General features: G+C 43.4%; 1 protein-coding gene and 1 pseudogene across 2 annotated transcripts in view; both read left to right on the top strand.

The window, feature by feature from the left end:
• The window catches only part of LOC307044223 (NLR family CARD domain-containing protein 3-like), a 52,675-nt gene that overhangs the window by 2,964 nt on the left and 33,355 nt on the right, over positions 1-16,356 (top strand). Inside the window, exon 4 of the mRNA XM_079689305.1 lies at positions 4,260-4,364. Within this exon, the coding sequence (XP_079545431.1) occupies positions 4,260-4,364 (105 nt within the window). The remainder of the gene's footprint in view (positions 1-4,259; positions 4,365-16,356) is intronic.
• On the top strand, positions 4,705-12,241 carry LOC307042889 (NACHT, LRR and PYD domains-containing protein 3-like; annotated as a pseudogene). The gene is made up of 9 exons (XR_013810685.1): positions 4,705-4,834; positions 4,927-4,961; positions 5,035-5,263; positions 5,404-7,207; positions 7,474-7,647; positions 8,074-8,247; positions 8,660-8,833; positions 11,177-11,223; positions 11,350-12,241. The product of XR_013810685.1 is annotated as an NACHT, LRR and PYD domains-containing protein 3-like (transcript).

The raw sequence follows: 16,356 nt of genomic DNA, 5'->3' as shown, positions 1-16,356 counted from the left end.
TTTTACATTTGATCTAATTCGTAGATAGGTTATATTTACACCATAACGGTGCACAGCTGACATAAAAGGACTTTGATTTTCTTTGAATATAAGAATGTAAATACTGAGTCTGAAATAGTATAGCAATATGCTATAAAATTATGTGAAAACATGAATAAAACTACACATCTTCAGATGTTGTACATACATAAGTGTCCTACACTAATAATACAAAGTTATTATGGCTGTGTGTACCTTGTGTGCACCGCCTAGTGGTTAAAGCACGTTACTGAATTATTGTTTTTATGTGTTATATTTGATTACAAAAATATTAAGAGTACATACTTTCATAGGGAGAAAGTAGAAGGTCTGTGATAGAAATATAGAATATAAAAAATCAAGAAGATACTGTAAGTGATCTCTACAATAAAACAGTTTAGAGCTGGATGTACAAAGATATTAATATGAGGATGAGCAAAACAGAAAAACTAATTAACCTTTATTTAAACATTAAATAATACTTTAGGTTAAGGTCTTCTTTCAAATAAGAAAAAAACTTTGGGGGTATCTACAGATAAATATTAAGCCTGACAAAGTACTTAACGTCTAATATATTGCTTTCCTGCAATGTTAACTATGAAGCACTTATTTTATCTGATATTATAGACATTAATTATACTCTTATGTAGATAGAATAAGAAATGTGCAGAATATGACAGTTTAATGGTGGAGGTACAAACCCACATTGATAGATGTCTTGTAATACACTGTTGAGGAACCTGTGACCCAAGATTTTCATTCATTGCATACACCGTAGTTGTGTATATGATATGTCAATAACCTTTGAAAATCTTGAAATCTTGAAAGGGATGTGCAAAATAGCCATTATACAGTCTTTAATTAACTATTAGTAGAGAATAACGAGTAATGAATATACTTTATTACTCGTTTCCATTCATGTCAATTGCAGATAAATGTTTAGTCTTCTCAAGCACCAACTATCAAATATCTCTCCTGATTGTTGGCACTTGGCAATCAGGTTAACCTCTGAATTGTGGAGTAGAATTACAAAGTAACAATGATCTGTCACGTGGGTATATATTAATGCTGCGCATTATGGACACAAGCGATTTCCACCCATTTATTAATTATATGTTTTACATTTGATACCAATGTGTTTAATACTGGCAACTTCTAATTGTGGGAAAAACGAAAACGTTCAGTAGAGACGTCCCATGGAACATTTTGCGAAACACAATAGCCAGCATGTGTAGTTCTGGGGGGGCGTTCGATTCCAGTTTTGGATAGTCTGGCGTGGTTTCATTCCATTTCAAACAGCTGTTTGACGCTCGGCGTAACCTTGGCGCACTGCCACTCCAACATCCAATCCCAGCGCTTGAAGATTAATCACGGGGACTGTAGTCCTAAACGATAGCTGGGGATTATGGGTAGTGTAGTGTCTTCGGCCATCCTAAACTCCTAGAGGCCTACGTCTGTTTCCGGTTATTTTTATTTTGAAATTCAGTTCCTGACGGACACCAAAAAAGCCAGAGATTATGGAATCAAACCAATAAATAAAAGCAAGGATAATTGTGTGTTATTGGTGAGTAAATAACAGTGTGTTATTTTGAAAAGAATAACAAATTAGAAGAAAAAAAGATTTAAAAATATAGATTTCAGTATTCTGAGGCTCTGAGCCCCATTTATTTTCCTCACAGACGGCAACAAAAGTCAGAAATTATACGATTTAAAATAAAAGCAATAATTGTGGCTTGATATTGAGTAAGAACATGTTTTTATGAACCACGCAGCTTCCGGTCTTCCACAACCCGACCGGAGAAAAAGACGTGTTGCAGGTACGAAACACATTACCAGTAGAAATACATTGCTTTTAAAATCGTGCTGTGCAACACGAAAAAAAGGAGAAAATCGTGTTGGTGAACACGAATCAATAGATTAAAAATCGTGTTGGTGAACACGAAATGCCATGAAACTGGGTTGCTCCATAACACGGCTGCTGCGCTCTGCGAGCCCCTTTGTTCAATTCTCCTGGAATATACATTGCTCTGATGAGAGCAACGTGTGAGCGCGCCCAGAACAGCAGCCGCCCTACTCCTCCCTGGAGATTGAGGCTGCTTCCATAGCCGTGGCCTGTTGTCTGAGCGAATCAACACATCGATTGAACAGCAACGGGGCGACTCCCCCGTTCTTTACCGAGATTTAGAAAAATAGCGGAGTAAAAACCGCGCAAGACTCTGTTCCTGGGAGGACAGGAGTGTTTCTTGTATCCCATGGAACTGCTGGGGGGGAGAGGCTTCTCTGTGAAGTGCCGTAATGGTCTTCATGGTGACGAGCCAGGCCATCGCCGCCGCTACCCGTGAGGCAAAAGGGCTGCGAGGGAGTTTCCACACGCTGCATTTCACTCCGTCTCTCATCATGAGGCGCGTACACGCCCAGGGGATGAGAGGTGTGTGCATGCTGTCCACACGAGGCGTTATAACGGTGCATGTATTATGACCGTGTGTAGGAGGCATATCTGGGACAGAGGAATACCGCCAGCTCTGCAGTTTATAGACCAATAGGTTAAAACAGCAGGCTTCTGCAGCGAATGAACCACCTCTGGAGTCCCCCTGTTGGAAGAGACTCAGGGGGATCATCACGTGACCAGCTGACGCCAACGCCGAGCAGCTGCGTCACGGAGAGGGCTGTGTGGGTTGTGACACGCCGGAGGAGAGCTGTCAGTTCCTCCCCTCGCTGTCGCGAGAGCCGCGCTCTCATGCTGGCTGAGTTTAACTCCACTCCCAGATAACGATTGTCTGAGAGGGAAGAGGACAGCTCTTCTTCCAATTTATTATGAAACCCAGGCTTTGACAGATGCGATACGAGATGTACCGTCTGTAAAGCGACTTCCTTCCTGGAGCGAGCCAGCAAATAGCAGGTCGTCCAGAGAAACCACTCTCTCATCCCTCCTCTGTATCGTGGCTCCAGCCTTCTCTACACAATGCGAGGAGCCAGGAAATATCCGAACCGCAGACGATTGTCTGGTCTGATTGCGAGCTCTGCAGGTTATTAACTGATAGGTTAAAACCAGCAGGCTTCTGCAGCGAGCCCTGCTGTCTACTAATCAACAGATTAGTGGCATCCGGCTTAATTATCGGAGGCTCTGGCGGAGCAGACCAGGAGCGGGGGAGCCTCACTCCCCTTTGACTCGCGACTGGGAGACCCTGTCTCTGGGGTGGCGGGGGAGCGGAGACATGGGACGGAGCCCCTGCAGCCGCCGAAGGGCGAGTCTGACGCCGAGGCGGTTGCTGTGGGCGTCTCTCCGCGTGCGGCCTCCTGTGGCCGGCGTGGCCGCCGCGGATGCTGCGGGCGTTGGTGGCGCTGTGGGCGCTCAGCAGGCTGGAGCCAGCTGACATGCTCGCCTGGGAGACAGCGACGGACGCGCACAGGGTGAGCGCCGTGCTGGCCGCCTTGCTGATTTCCTCTGCCTCGGTGGTGACACTGGTACAGCGCGATGTTATTCGCCGCCGCGCTGTGGTGACGGAGAGGGGGAAAGCATGTTCGGCCGCCAACCTGGCACCCTGCCCCGACTCTGTCTCCCCCGTCCGGGGGAGAGGAGGGAGGGGAGAACCGAACGGTGAACCGTGGAGGGAGGCGGGGTAGGAGTCGTCGGACTCCTGCCCGGCAGGGACACGAGGCCCCAGGCAGGATTCGCATACTGCTTTTATCTCTGCTGGTCATAACTCATTATGAACCCAGAGCCACATGAGGGACAATCTCTCACACCATTGTTACTCATGTTTACTCTGCAGTTGAAGTGTCTGTTGTGCTTCAGTAACGGTGTGCTGAAGAAAAGAGGGGAGCAGATTGTCGGGCCTCCTTCCTATTTATACCGGAAGGGAGCCCGAGGGTGGGGCCAACCTTGCGGGTGGTCGTGGACTACAAGTGTTTCAGTGCTGCGCGGGTGCACAGGGGATTACCCAAGAGCGATAGCCTTAGAGGGCGAAGCCATATACGAAATAGAACTAGACCCCAGGAGAAAAAGCATTTCAAAATAAAATAAGGAAAACAAAACAAAGATCATGCTCATCATAATGACGTCTCCAAGCGATTCTCTTAGAACTGAAGCTCTCTCCTAAATCCTGATGAATTCTCCTTCACACCTTTCCTTGAGCCCAAGACATTTGTCACAGAGGTTATGGCAAAGTGTTCAGGAAGAGTTAGGACCGGACCTTTTTTGACAATTCTAGATTATTTCCTGTTTTCACCTCATGTTTCAGGGGGAAGCTGGAAGAACCTGAACCCAGCTGTGTGTCCATGAAGAGTGACCGGTCTATGGATCTTCCTTATAAATTCAAAGGAGGACAACACTCTGATGGTCAAAGGTGAAATTGATAGTTATTTGATGATAACCTTTACTTCTAAACCTGGTGCCCCGTGCCCAGGCAAACCCGTCCTTTCTCCTGATGCTCACACGTGCACTCAATCCACATTTCCAGCACCACTGAAGCATATGAAAACTGACCTGCATTGATTTTATGTTATTTTACTCAGTGGCTGTGGATAACGATATACATGTGCATAGTAAGACATGTCTATCTACTTACGCATTTTATTTGTGATTCATTTTTATTTTAACAGATCAGCTTTTTTCAGTGGTTGACAAGTTTGGTATAATTCTACAGCAGAAAACCAAACTCTTTGGGATTAGCAGGAGAAGTAAACATGTACTGCTACAGGAAGTCGCTTCAAGGACCTTTACCGTGTGTGGGTCTCTGTATGGACGGAGATAATGTGAGTTATCTCTTCATGATTCCTCACAGAGAGGACCAGCAGACCTCAGGTGTTCCCAGAGGTCAGTCTGCCCAGCAGCATCAGACACAGCTGTACTCCACATTTATGGTCTGTACATGAACTACAGCTACTTCACATCTGTTCTGCTCACAGTCAACTCCATGATGCACTTTGTAGATCAGTGGATGGTCAGTCTGTCCAACATGGATCTGATGTTTGGTGACTTTAGTTTGATTGTGTTGTTCATGTATTCTGTTTCAGCTGCTGGAGGACAACATCATCACTTTTGTGAAGAACGAGCTGAAGAAGATCCAGAAGGCTCTGAGTTCAGATTACCCAGAATGCTTAGAGAGCCAGAGGGAGGATGAGGAGGTGCTGGACGGTGAGGATGAAGAGCAGAGGAGGAGGAACAGAGAGGCATTTCTGAACATCACACTGCACTTCCTGAGGAGCATGGAGCAGGAGGAGCTGGCTGACCGTCTGCAGAGCAGTAAGAGGGTTTCTATAGAGATTTAACAAGCTGGATAAATGTTGACTAAAGTCTCAAGAGATGGAACAAAGTATATTCAGATCCTCATTCTTTAAGGATGTATTTGACTCATTGATCTGATTTGTTGTGTGTTCATTCAGGAAGTCGTTCTGGAGTGTGTCAGCGTGAACTCAAGTCTAACCTGCAGGAGAGGTTCCAGTGTGTGTTTGAGGGCATTGCTAAAGCAGGAAACCCAACCCTTCTGAACCAGATCTACACAGAGCTCTACATCACAGAGGGGCGGTCTGCAGAGGTCAATGCTGAACATGAGGTCAGACAGATTGAAACAGCATCCAGGAAACCAGACAGACCAGAAACACCCATCAGACAAGAAGACCTCTTTAAAGCCTCACCTGGAAGAGATGCACCAATCAGAGCAGTGCTGACAAAGGGCGTGGCTGGCATTGGGAAAACAGTCTTAACACAGAAGTTCACTCTGGACTGGGCTGAAGGCAAAGCCAACCAGGACATCCAGTTCATATTTCCATTCACCTTCAGAGAGCTGAATGTGGTGAGAGAGAACAAGTACAGCTTGGTGGAACTTGTTCATCACTTCTTCTCTGAAACCAGAGACGCAGGAATCTGCAGCTTTGATCAGTTCCCGGTTGTGTTCATCTTTGACGGTCTGGATGAGAGTCGACTTCCTCTGGACTTCCTCAACACTGAGATCCTGACTGATGTCACAGAGTCCACCTCAGTGGATGTGCTGCTGACAAACCTCATCAGGGGGAAGCTGCTTCCCTCTGCTCGCCTCTGGATAACCACACGACCTGCAGCAGCCAATCAGATCCCTCCTGAGTGTGTGGACATGGTGACAGAGGTCCGAGGGTTCACTGACCCACAGAAGGAGGAGTACTTCAGGAAGAGATTCAGAGATCAGGAGCAGGCCGGCACCATCATCTCCCACATCAAGACCTCACGAAGCCTCCACATCATGTGCCACATCCCAGTCTTCTGCTGGATCTCTGCTTCAGTTCTGGAGGAGGTGTTGAAAACCAGAGAGGGAGGAGAGCTGCCCAAGACCCTGACTGAGATGTACATCCACTTCCTGGTGGTTCAGTCCAAAGTGAAGAACATCAAGTATGATGGAGGAGCTGAGACAGATCCACACTGGAGTCCAGAGAGCAGGAAGATGATGGAGTCTCTGGGGAAACTGGCTTTTGAGCAGCTGCAGAAAGGCAACCTGATCTTCTATGAGTCCGACCTGACAGAGTGTGGCATCGATATCAGAGCAGCCTCAGTGTACTCAGGAGTGTTCACACAGGTCTTTAGAGAGGAGAGAGGACTGTACCAGGACCAGGTGTTCTGCTTCGTCCATCTGAGCGTTCAGGAGTTTCTGGCTGCTCTTCATGTCCATCGGAAATGTATAAATTCTCGTGTCAACCTGCTGTCAGAAGAACCAACAACCTCCAGGCTGCCTAAAGTCTTCAGACCCAAACCTGAACTAACACATCTCTACCAGAGTGCTGTGGACCAGGCCTTACAGAGTCCAAACGGACACCTGGACTTGTTCCTCCGGTTCCTCCTGGGTCTTTCACTGGAGACCAATCAGAAACTCCTACGAGGTCTACTGACAGAAACAGGAAGTAGCTCAAAGACCAACAAGAAAACAGTCCAGTACATCAAGAAGAAGATGGATGAGGATCTGTCTCCAGAGAGAAGCATCAACCTGTTCCACTGTCTGAATGAACTGAATGATGGTTCTCTAGTGGAGCAGATCCAACAGTCCCTGAGTTCAGGAAGTCTCTCCACAGATAATCTGTCTCCTGCTCAGTGGTCAGCTCTGGTCTTCATCTTACTGTCATCAGGAGAAGATCTGGACGTGTTTGACCTGAAGAAATACTCTGCTTCAGAGGAGGCTCTTCTGAGGCTGCTGCCAGTGGTCAAAGCCTCCAGGAAGAATCTGTGAGTACAGAGACATTCAGATATCATGAAGTAGTGGTGGTCTAATGGATAGTGAGGTGGGATGAAGATCGAAACGTTGTGAGTTCAATTCCCGCCAGGAACACCACCACTAGTGTGCCCTTGAGTAAGGCACTTAGTCCTTAGTTTCTCCAGGGAGAATGTCCCTGTAATTGTAAGTCGCTTTGGATAAAAGCGTCAGCTAAATGAAAAGTAAAGTAAATATTATGCTCATCTTTTTAAAATATTGTTTGTACTTTCTTTATCAGACTGAGTGGCTGTGACCTGTCAGAGAGAAGCTGTGCAGCTCTGTCCTCAGTCCTCAGCTCCCAGTCCTCTAGTCTGAGAGATCTGGACCTGAGTAACAACGACCTGCAGGATTCAGGAGTGAAGCTGCTGTCTGCTGGACTGGAGAGTCCTCACTGTGCTCTGGAGACTCTCAGGTCAGGGTTCATCAACATGTTGAGCTCCCTTTCGAATATGTATTGATATATTGGGCTGCTGTTGCCCAGAAGGGAAATAGGCGATAACCAATGGGAGGGTTATTGATTCGATCCCCTCTCCCTGAGGTTAACATGTCAAAGTGTCCTTGGGAAAGATACTTGACCTCAAATTATTTTCTAGACATTGTATTGAAGTGTTTGTTAGTTGCTTCAGTAAAAGCCTAAGCTGAAATAACATGTATGATTACTGGATGAGTTTCCTAAGTTCACTGTACTCAAGTTATTTTTCAACCCAGTTGTGATCGTCAATTTTCAGACCCTATGTAACATAATATACTTTACAGTTTTTCTTTTTTTTTCTGTTATGTTATATAAACACAAAGTCCACTTTAACATTTGCTTCCATTTATTTTGTTGTCTCTTCAGACTGAGTGGCTGTAAGCTGTCAGAGAGAAGCTGTGAAGCTCTGTACTCAGTCCTCAGCTCCCAGTCCTCTAGTCTGAGAGAGCTGGACCTGAGTAACAACGACCTGCAGGATTCAGGAGTGAAGCTGCTGTCTGCTGGACTGGAGAGTCCTCACTGTGCTCTGGAGACTCTCAGGTCAGGATTCATCAACATGTTAAACTTATAGCCAGTTAAATTGCGATGTACATTAATGATGGATACACTCATAACCTTTTGTTGCATCTGCTTCAATAACATTTGTTATTGTTTTTTGACTCACTCTTGTTTGAACTTGTGTGTGTGTGTGTGTGTGTGTGTGTGTGTGTGTGTGTGTGTGTGTGTGTGTGTGTGTGTGTGTGTGTGTGTGTGTGTGTGTGTGTGTGTGTGTGTGTGTGTGTGTGTGTGTGTGTGTGTGTGTGTGTGTGTGTGTGTGTGTGTGTGTGTGTGTGTGTGTGTGTGTGTGTGTGTGTGTGTGTGTGTGTGTGTGTGTGTGTGTGTGTGTGTGTGTGTGTGTGTGTGTGTGTGTGTGTGTGTGTGTGTGTGTGTGTGTGTGTGTGTGTGTGTTCAGTCTGTCAGGCTGTCTGGTCTCAGAGGAAGGCTGTGTTTCTCTGGCTTCAGCTCTGAGATCCAACCCCTCCCATCTGAGAGAGCTGGACCTGAGCTACAATCATCCAGGAGACTCAGGAGAGAAGCTGCTGTCTGCTGGACTGGAGGGTCCTCTCTGGAGACTGGACACTCTCAGGTATTATAAACATATACAGTGAAGGAAATAAGTATTTGATCCCCTGCAGATTTTTTAAGTTTGCCCACACAATACATTAACAGTCTATCATTGTAATGGTAGGTTTATATAAACATTGAGAATAAGAATATCAAAAAGAAAATCCAGAAATTGACATTATATAAAAGATAAAAATGTATTTCCATTTAACTGAGTGAAATAAGTATTTGATCCCTTTGCAACAAACAAGGATTCTGGCTCCCACAGACAAATAATTCATCTTCCTTTAAAAAAGTACTCCTAATCAACTTGTTACCTGTATAAAAGACACCTGTCCACAGAATCAATCAATCAGATTCCAATCTCTCCACCATGGGCGAGACTGTAGAGCTGTCTAAGGACCTCAGGGTGAGACTGTAGACCTGCACCAGGCTGGGATCGGCTACAAGACCACCGGAAAGCAGCTTGGTGAGAAGGAGACAACTCTTGGTGCCATTATTCAGAAGAATAATGTGTGTGTTTCTAAATGGAAGAAACACAAAATGAGCATCAATGGCCCTTGGTCTGGGCTCCACACAGGTTCTGGCCCCGTGGGGTATTGATGATCATGAGAAAGGTGAGGGATCAGCCAAGAACTACACAGGAGGAACTTGTTAATGATCTCAAGGCAGCTGGGACCACAGTCACCAAGAAACCTATTGGTAACACACTACACCATAGTTGATCAAATCCTGCAGTGCCTGAAGGCCCCCTGCTCAAGAAGAACACGAGAGGCCGTCTGAAGTTTGACAACGAACATCTGAATGATTCAGAGAAGGCTTGGGAGAAGCGGATGAGGTCAGATGAGACTAAAATGTTGATCTTTGGCTTCAACTCGACACGCCGTGTTTGGAGGAAGAGAGATGCTGACTATAACCCCAGAACACCATCCGTCAGGCATGGAGGTGGAGACATTCTGCTTTGGGCTGTTTCTCTGCTGAGGGGACAGGAGGACTTCCCTGCATCGAGGAGAGGATGGACGGGGATATGTCCCGTGAGATCTTGGTCGATAGCCTCCTTCCCCCAGCCAGGACACTGACCATGGGTCATGGAGGGGTCTTCCAGCAGGACAAGGACCCTGAACATACGGCCAAGGCAACACAGGAGAGGCTAAAGAAGAAGCACCTTCAGGTGATGGAGGGTCCTAGCCAGTCTCTGGACCTTAATCCCATAGAAAATGTGTGGAGGGAGCTGAAGCTTCCAGATGCCAAGCATCAGCCTCAACACCTGAAGGATTTGGATCTTCAGAGAGGAGTGGACCAACATCCTTCCTGAGATGTGCACAGACCTGGAGACCAACTACAAGAAGCGTCTGACCTCTGTGTGACCTCTGTGTGTCCAACAAGGGTTTCTCCACCAAGTCCTAACACATGTTCTGCAAGGGGATCAAATACTTCTTTCACTCAGTTAAATGCAAATACATTTTTATCTTTTATATAATGTACATTTCTGGATTTCCTTATTGATATTCTTTCTCTCACTGTTTATATAAACCTACCATTCAAATGACAGACTGGTCCTTTCTTTGTTGGTGAACTTACAAAGTCTGCAGGGATCAAATACGTATTTCCTCCACTGTGTGTATGCCAAGACAAAAACATTGAAGGGAACTAAAGACACGGGATAAGACTCAGGCAGCAGCTCTGTGTTTACAGAGAAGACACGACAACAAGAAATACATCTTTATCATTTTAGATTCTGATCTCCATTTTAATGCTCATTTTAATTTGCTGACCAAAAACTGCTTTTATCATTTTGGCAATAGAGTCAAAATCCATCCAACAACCTAAACACAGCAGAGAGCATCCCACTCCTGATGGACCCCATCTGCACTGGCTCCTGTATCTGAATTGATTCTGAAGTGCTTCTCCTATTTTTAAAGCACTAAATGGCCCCTCCCTCTTTTAAACACAATGATGAACTATCAGATGTCCTGTGAATTCATCATCATAATAATAATAATAATAAATGGTATGGTCAAAGCACCTTTCATTGCTCAAAGCAAACCCAAAGTGCGTTGCATGAAAGATGCTTTTAAATAAAGTTCATTTATTTTCCTCTTCAGATTCCAGGTAAGAGAAACACTCATTGACTGCTGCTAGCAGATGCTGAGGGAACACTAACTGAACACTGATCAACTCTTAGATCTTATTCTCTGAGAAATAATAATTGAAGTTAATGAGCTTTATTTATCGACTGATCTAAAATGATATCGTGAACATGTAGCTTCATCTGTGGAGAATAACAAAGCTCTGAGTTTGAGAGTGATGTAATGTCCATGTCTCCATGCTGCTCTGACCCCCCCCCCCCCCCCCCTTCTTTCAGGATGGAGCCTGCTGGAGTCCGATGGTTGAGACCCGGTCTGAGGAAGTGTGAGTGTGGTTTAATTTGATTCATGAAAACAAAGCAGCCACCATCTTCAAATGTAACCTTCATCATCAAAGTGTCAATAAATGAACAGCTGATAGATGAATAACTGCTGCTGTTCCTCTCCTCAGATTCCTGTGAACTCTCACTCGACACAAACACAGCACACAGGAACCTCAAACTGTCTGAGGACAACAGGAAGGTGACACATGTGGAGGAGGAGCAGCCATATCCTGATCATCCAGAGAGGTTTGATTACTGGCCTCAGCTGATGTGTAGAGAAGCTCTGACTGGTCTCTGTTACTGGGAGGTCGAGTGGAGAGGATGGGTTCATATATCAGTGACTTACAGAGGAATCAGCAGGAGAGGAGACAGTGAGGACTGTGACAGTGAGGTCTGTGTGTTTGGAGAGAATGATCTGTCCTGGAGTCTGATCTGCTCTAGTGACGGTTACTCTGTCTGTCACAATAACACAGTAACACACACCTCCCCCTCCTCCTCCTCCTCCTCCTTCTCCTCCTCCTCCTCCTCCTCCTCTTCTGGTAGAGTAGCAGTGTATCTGGATCATCCTGCTGGCTCTCTCTCCTTCTACAGAGTCTCCTCTGACACACTGATCCACCTCCATACCTTCAGAACCTCATTCACTGAACCTCTCTATGCTGGGTTTAGGTTCTGCCCTGGTTCCTCAGTGTCTCTGGTTCCTCTGTAGGAGGAAGAGTCTCCTCCTGTTCCAGAGACTTCCTCCCTGCTGCCCAGAGAGTTCAGTCTGTTCAGGATCACAGCTGATGTTAGACCAACGTTGTTTAAAACATATATTTCCATCTATTTGTTTTTAACCGTGGTGTACTTGTTATGTGTTTTTACTTATTGTTCTTCTTTATTATTAATAATGTCTTCCTGCTTTGTTATATTTGAATATACAGTCTACTCTTTTCACTTTATCTGCACTATACATCTTTTGATGTAATAATGTAGATTTCCACTTTTCGGGACAAATAAAGGAATTCTGATTCTGAAAATATGCTTTGATTCAGACTCAATATCTTCACTGTGATTCAGGAAAGTGCAACAAACATCACTTCACACACAAATACAGATAGAAATCAAACACATGGAAATACAGAAAAATAAATAAGATTTAAAGAAAAGAAAACCTCTGGAGCGCTCTCTGAGCTTTCACTTAGTTTGAACAACAACACGTCTTTCTGTTGTGTTTGCAGTTTTTTTTGGCGAGAGAGATTTAGTTTAACCGTATGACGAATAAATAAATAATAATAATAATAAAAATGTTAATAATAATAATTATAATAATATTAATAATAATAAAAAGGAAATAGAAATACTATTAAAAAATAATCACAATTATAATAGTAAAAAATAATAATAAAAAAATAAAAAATAATAATAAACACTCAAATTAAAACAATTAAAGATAAATAAAACAAGATAGTGATACAAATACAAATTAAATACATTTAAATAGAAAGACTTTCAAAAAAATATTAGTGTTTTATTTTTCGTTTTAAAGTGTAAAAGACAAAAATATAAATAAATATGATAAAACATTACATAAAAACTTTACAAAATATTATTTAAAAACCAATCATTCTAATAAAATACATTCAAAATAAAGATGTGTTGTGTTTTGGCCACTCAGTCGTGTACAAAGCTTTTCTGTCTGCTGCTTTCAGAAAGAGACAGAAACCAGTTTGTGGCTCAGTGGTTAGCGCAGATTCAAGATTCAAGGCTTTCATTGTCACGTGTGCATAGCAACCGTGTAGTTATGACAACGAAGATCTGAGGTCACAGGCTGCTCCATCAGAGCAACACAATAACACAGATACAACAGTACAAGTAAATAAAATAGAATATAGTAGAAACAGTGCAGCCCATAACCAGTGCTGCTGTGTGAATGAGAGCTCAAACCCTGAGCCAGGGAGACGAACACATACTGGACTCTGAATACAAATAAAATCTCTCTGGCCAGAACTACAGAAAACGAGAGGGGACACGTCTGCTCCCCCATGAAGTGGAACCACTGTACAGATCTTAACCTCTGCCTAACGTTGGCAGTAACATAATAAACTTCTAATGTACTAAAGACTGGTGTTTACATGGAGTTTGTCCTCGGTTCCCCTCCTCCACTCCTCCGCTCGCATCTCCTGTGGGCGGGACTAAGACGCAAGGATAGGAGTCGAGGAGAGAATTGAGAAAGGGCTATAGGTTTTGAAATATCATTGGGATAACAGGTAGAGGTCGTAGAGACAGGCTGTAATGCCCTCTCAGAGTCTTCATTCCTAAGACTAGCGTTACGGGGCGGGATGAGTGTCTTCCTAGTTTGTTAAGTTAGAAAGATATTGACAGAAGTTTTTCCAATTTTTTTCCAGGAAACTCTGTTAAAGATCCCTTCCCAATAATTCTATTCACAAATACATTTGATCCTGTGAACGCAGTACTGAGACTCAGTCCATCCAGTCTGACTGCTAAATGTAAAAAGTGAGGTGAGGACACACACACACACACACACACACACACACACACACACACACACACACACTCACACACACACACACACACAGGAAAGAGTTCCCTGTGAGGAGGAAGAGGAGTCCAGGCTGATGGGGGTCAGTCTGTCAGGAGGGCTACTGATGTGGAGGGGGATGCAACGGTAGGGCACTAGGACCCAGCAGCCATCAGAGAGCTCACCTGGGCCTTTGCTCCTGAAACACCTGAGAGACTCTGGCTGCGTTTCATTGGTCGATCAACACGCCCTCCTGACCCCCCCTCAGGAACTCTGATCTAAAGTCTAAACAGTGAAACTCAAACGTCTTAATGCAGTATTCTCACCTTGTTACATGTGTCCTGATAATGAAGAAGTGTACTTGTACTAGACTGTAAAGTTACAACATGTACTTACAGCCAATATCTGTATCTGATGGCATTAGAATATATTCTATAAACTGTCATTCAACGGGAACTGTTTAACTACTTTTGCTGACAGTCTTTTAACTTATTTCTAAGTTTTCTGTTTTCACAGAGCACATTAAGGTTTTAGTTTCTGATGAAACTGTGAGGGACTCTTTCTCTGTTGTAGTCTTCTCTTCAGGTGTTCTGTGTTAAACACCAGCTGAGCAGGACGGAAGCCATTTTGTTTCTTAGTCTTCACTGTAAAAAAAAATAACTCAAGTCCAAACACGTCAACAAACGAAAATAAAAGGTGTGTTCAATTCAGTCGGGAAGCTCAAATATGGGCCAAAAATAAAAGCTAAAGGTGTTGGAGGAGGAGGAGGAGGAGGAGGAGGAGGAGGGGGAGGAGGAGGAGGAGGAGGAGGAGGAGGACCTCCAGTGGTCACTCTGAGGAACTGCAGCTGGTTTCTGGTTTCTCACAGAGGAGGACGAAGGACTCAGATCTTTAGTTTCAGAAACATTAGTGAAACCACAGTGTGATAATAATCTGTTTCAGGTCCTCTATTCAACACTTCACTAAAGTACAAGTTTAAACATCAAAATATACTTAAAGTGCAAAATTACTCATTCTGCACCAGTTCATAATAATATGTGTCACATTATTTAATGATAATAATTAATGAATCCGTCTGTTCACTTTAATGTAACAGCTGGTAAAGGAGGAGCTTTTTTCTTTTTTAAATAAAGGTCATATACAGTACATTGTGCCTCGTGAATTCCACCAAGGAATCATATTTGAATATATAGTTAAGGCAGGACAATTTGGTGATTATATTTAGTGTTATTAATCTAGATCTGAAACGTTTACACAACATGTTCTTAACGTAAGTTATCACATACATGTACTTCAGAAAAAGTAGAATACTTGCTTCTAAGATGTAGAATGGTAGAAGAATAAAGTAGCAGGTAATGAAGTGAACTAAAGTAACTAAAAGCTGAACTGAAGTACAACACCTGAGTCAAGGTGCAGCAGTGAAATCCTGCATCAGCTCCATCTGGTGGAGCTTCCTCTGCTCTGATTGGTCCTCACCACTGACTCAGGACAATAAGCAGACTCTTCTCTGTCCAATCACAAACTACTAGTGTGTTCCTTTATTAAAGGACCTAAAATAATACAGAACATCAATTTATTGTTCGTTTAAAAAAAAAAAATCAGTACATTTATTTTGGTCATCTTTATTTTTTACCCTCCAAATCTTCTGCTCTGAACTCCAAACACAGTTTCCTGTTGGCTGTCTAAAATGTATGAACCTCTAAAACAGAGGAAGATTTGAAGGCTTGCTGAGCTCTTCAGAGTCCGTCCAATAGAAGTGATCTGCACAGAAAGGCCAAGAATAATCCTCATGAAGGATATTCCTGAAGTCTTCAAACCGTCCTGAAGACCACAGAGCATTGAGAGCAGTGTTGGGAAAGTTCACTTTCTACATGAACTAGTTCAGTTCACAGTTCACACATTTTTAAATGAACTAGTTCAGTTCATAGTTCATAATTCAAAATGTTGAACTAAAGTTCATGTTTTCAAAAATGAACTAATTTATAGTTTATAGTTCTTTTTTCAATACGTTGCTGCGAGCTATTATTTGTCAAAATGATTGCCATAACCCATATAGAACCACAGACAGCAATCAGAATACTGGCATTTCCATAAAGCTTTGCTGCCGCCCATTCAGTCCACACTAGTAGCAGCTGCAGCTTTCATCTCTACATTATATTTTCAAAAACATGAGAAAAAACATGCTTCTTGAATGGTCTTTATTAAGTATAATAATCTAAATATACTTAAAGTACCAAAAGTGAAAGTAGTCATTGTGCAAACATATAACATATAAACATGTGCCGACATAACTCTGTACTAACACAACACGAGGTAGGAACCAGGCTGAGGTATGAAACTAAGGTTGTACCTCAAAGTTCAATATTCAAAGTGCAAAACATTTAAACATTAATTCTCTTTTCATTAAGTCAGTCGCATTCTTTTTTTTTCCTGACTTGTTTGCCCAAAGAACAAAAAGTTCTATAACTTGGGTCATAACTTGGGTGCAATATTCAGCCCAAATGAATGAGGCAAAAAAGGTAAAAAAAATTAGGTAAAAAAACCCAAATAACTTAAAGAGTCAGTCAGAGTCCAAGGCCCATGGACAGTACTGCTATTACTTTCTGTCCAGTGTGAG

Source organism: Notothenia rossii (genome assembly GCF_949606895.1).
Source record: "Notothenia rossii genome assembly, chromosome: 6".
Taxonomy (NCBI): Eukaryota; Metazoa; Chordata; class Actinopteri; order Perciformes; family Nototheniidae; genus Notothenia; species Notothenia rossii.
This window is presented reverse-complemented; position numbering and strand designations above follow the sequence as displayed.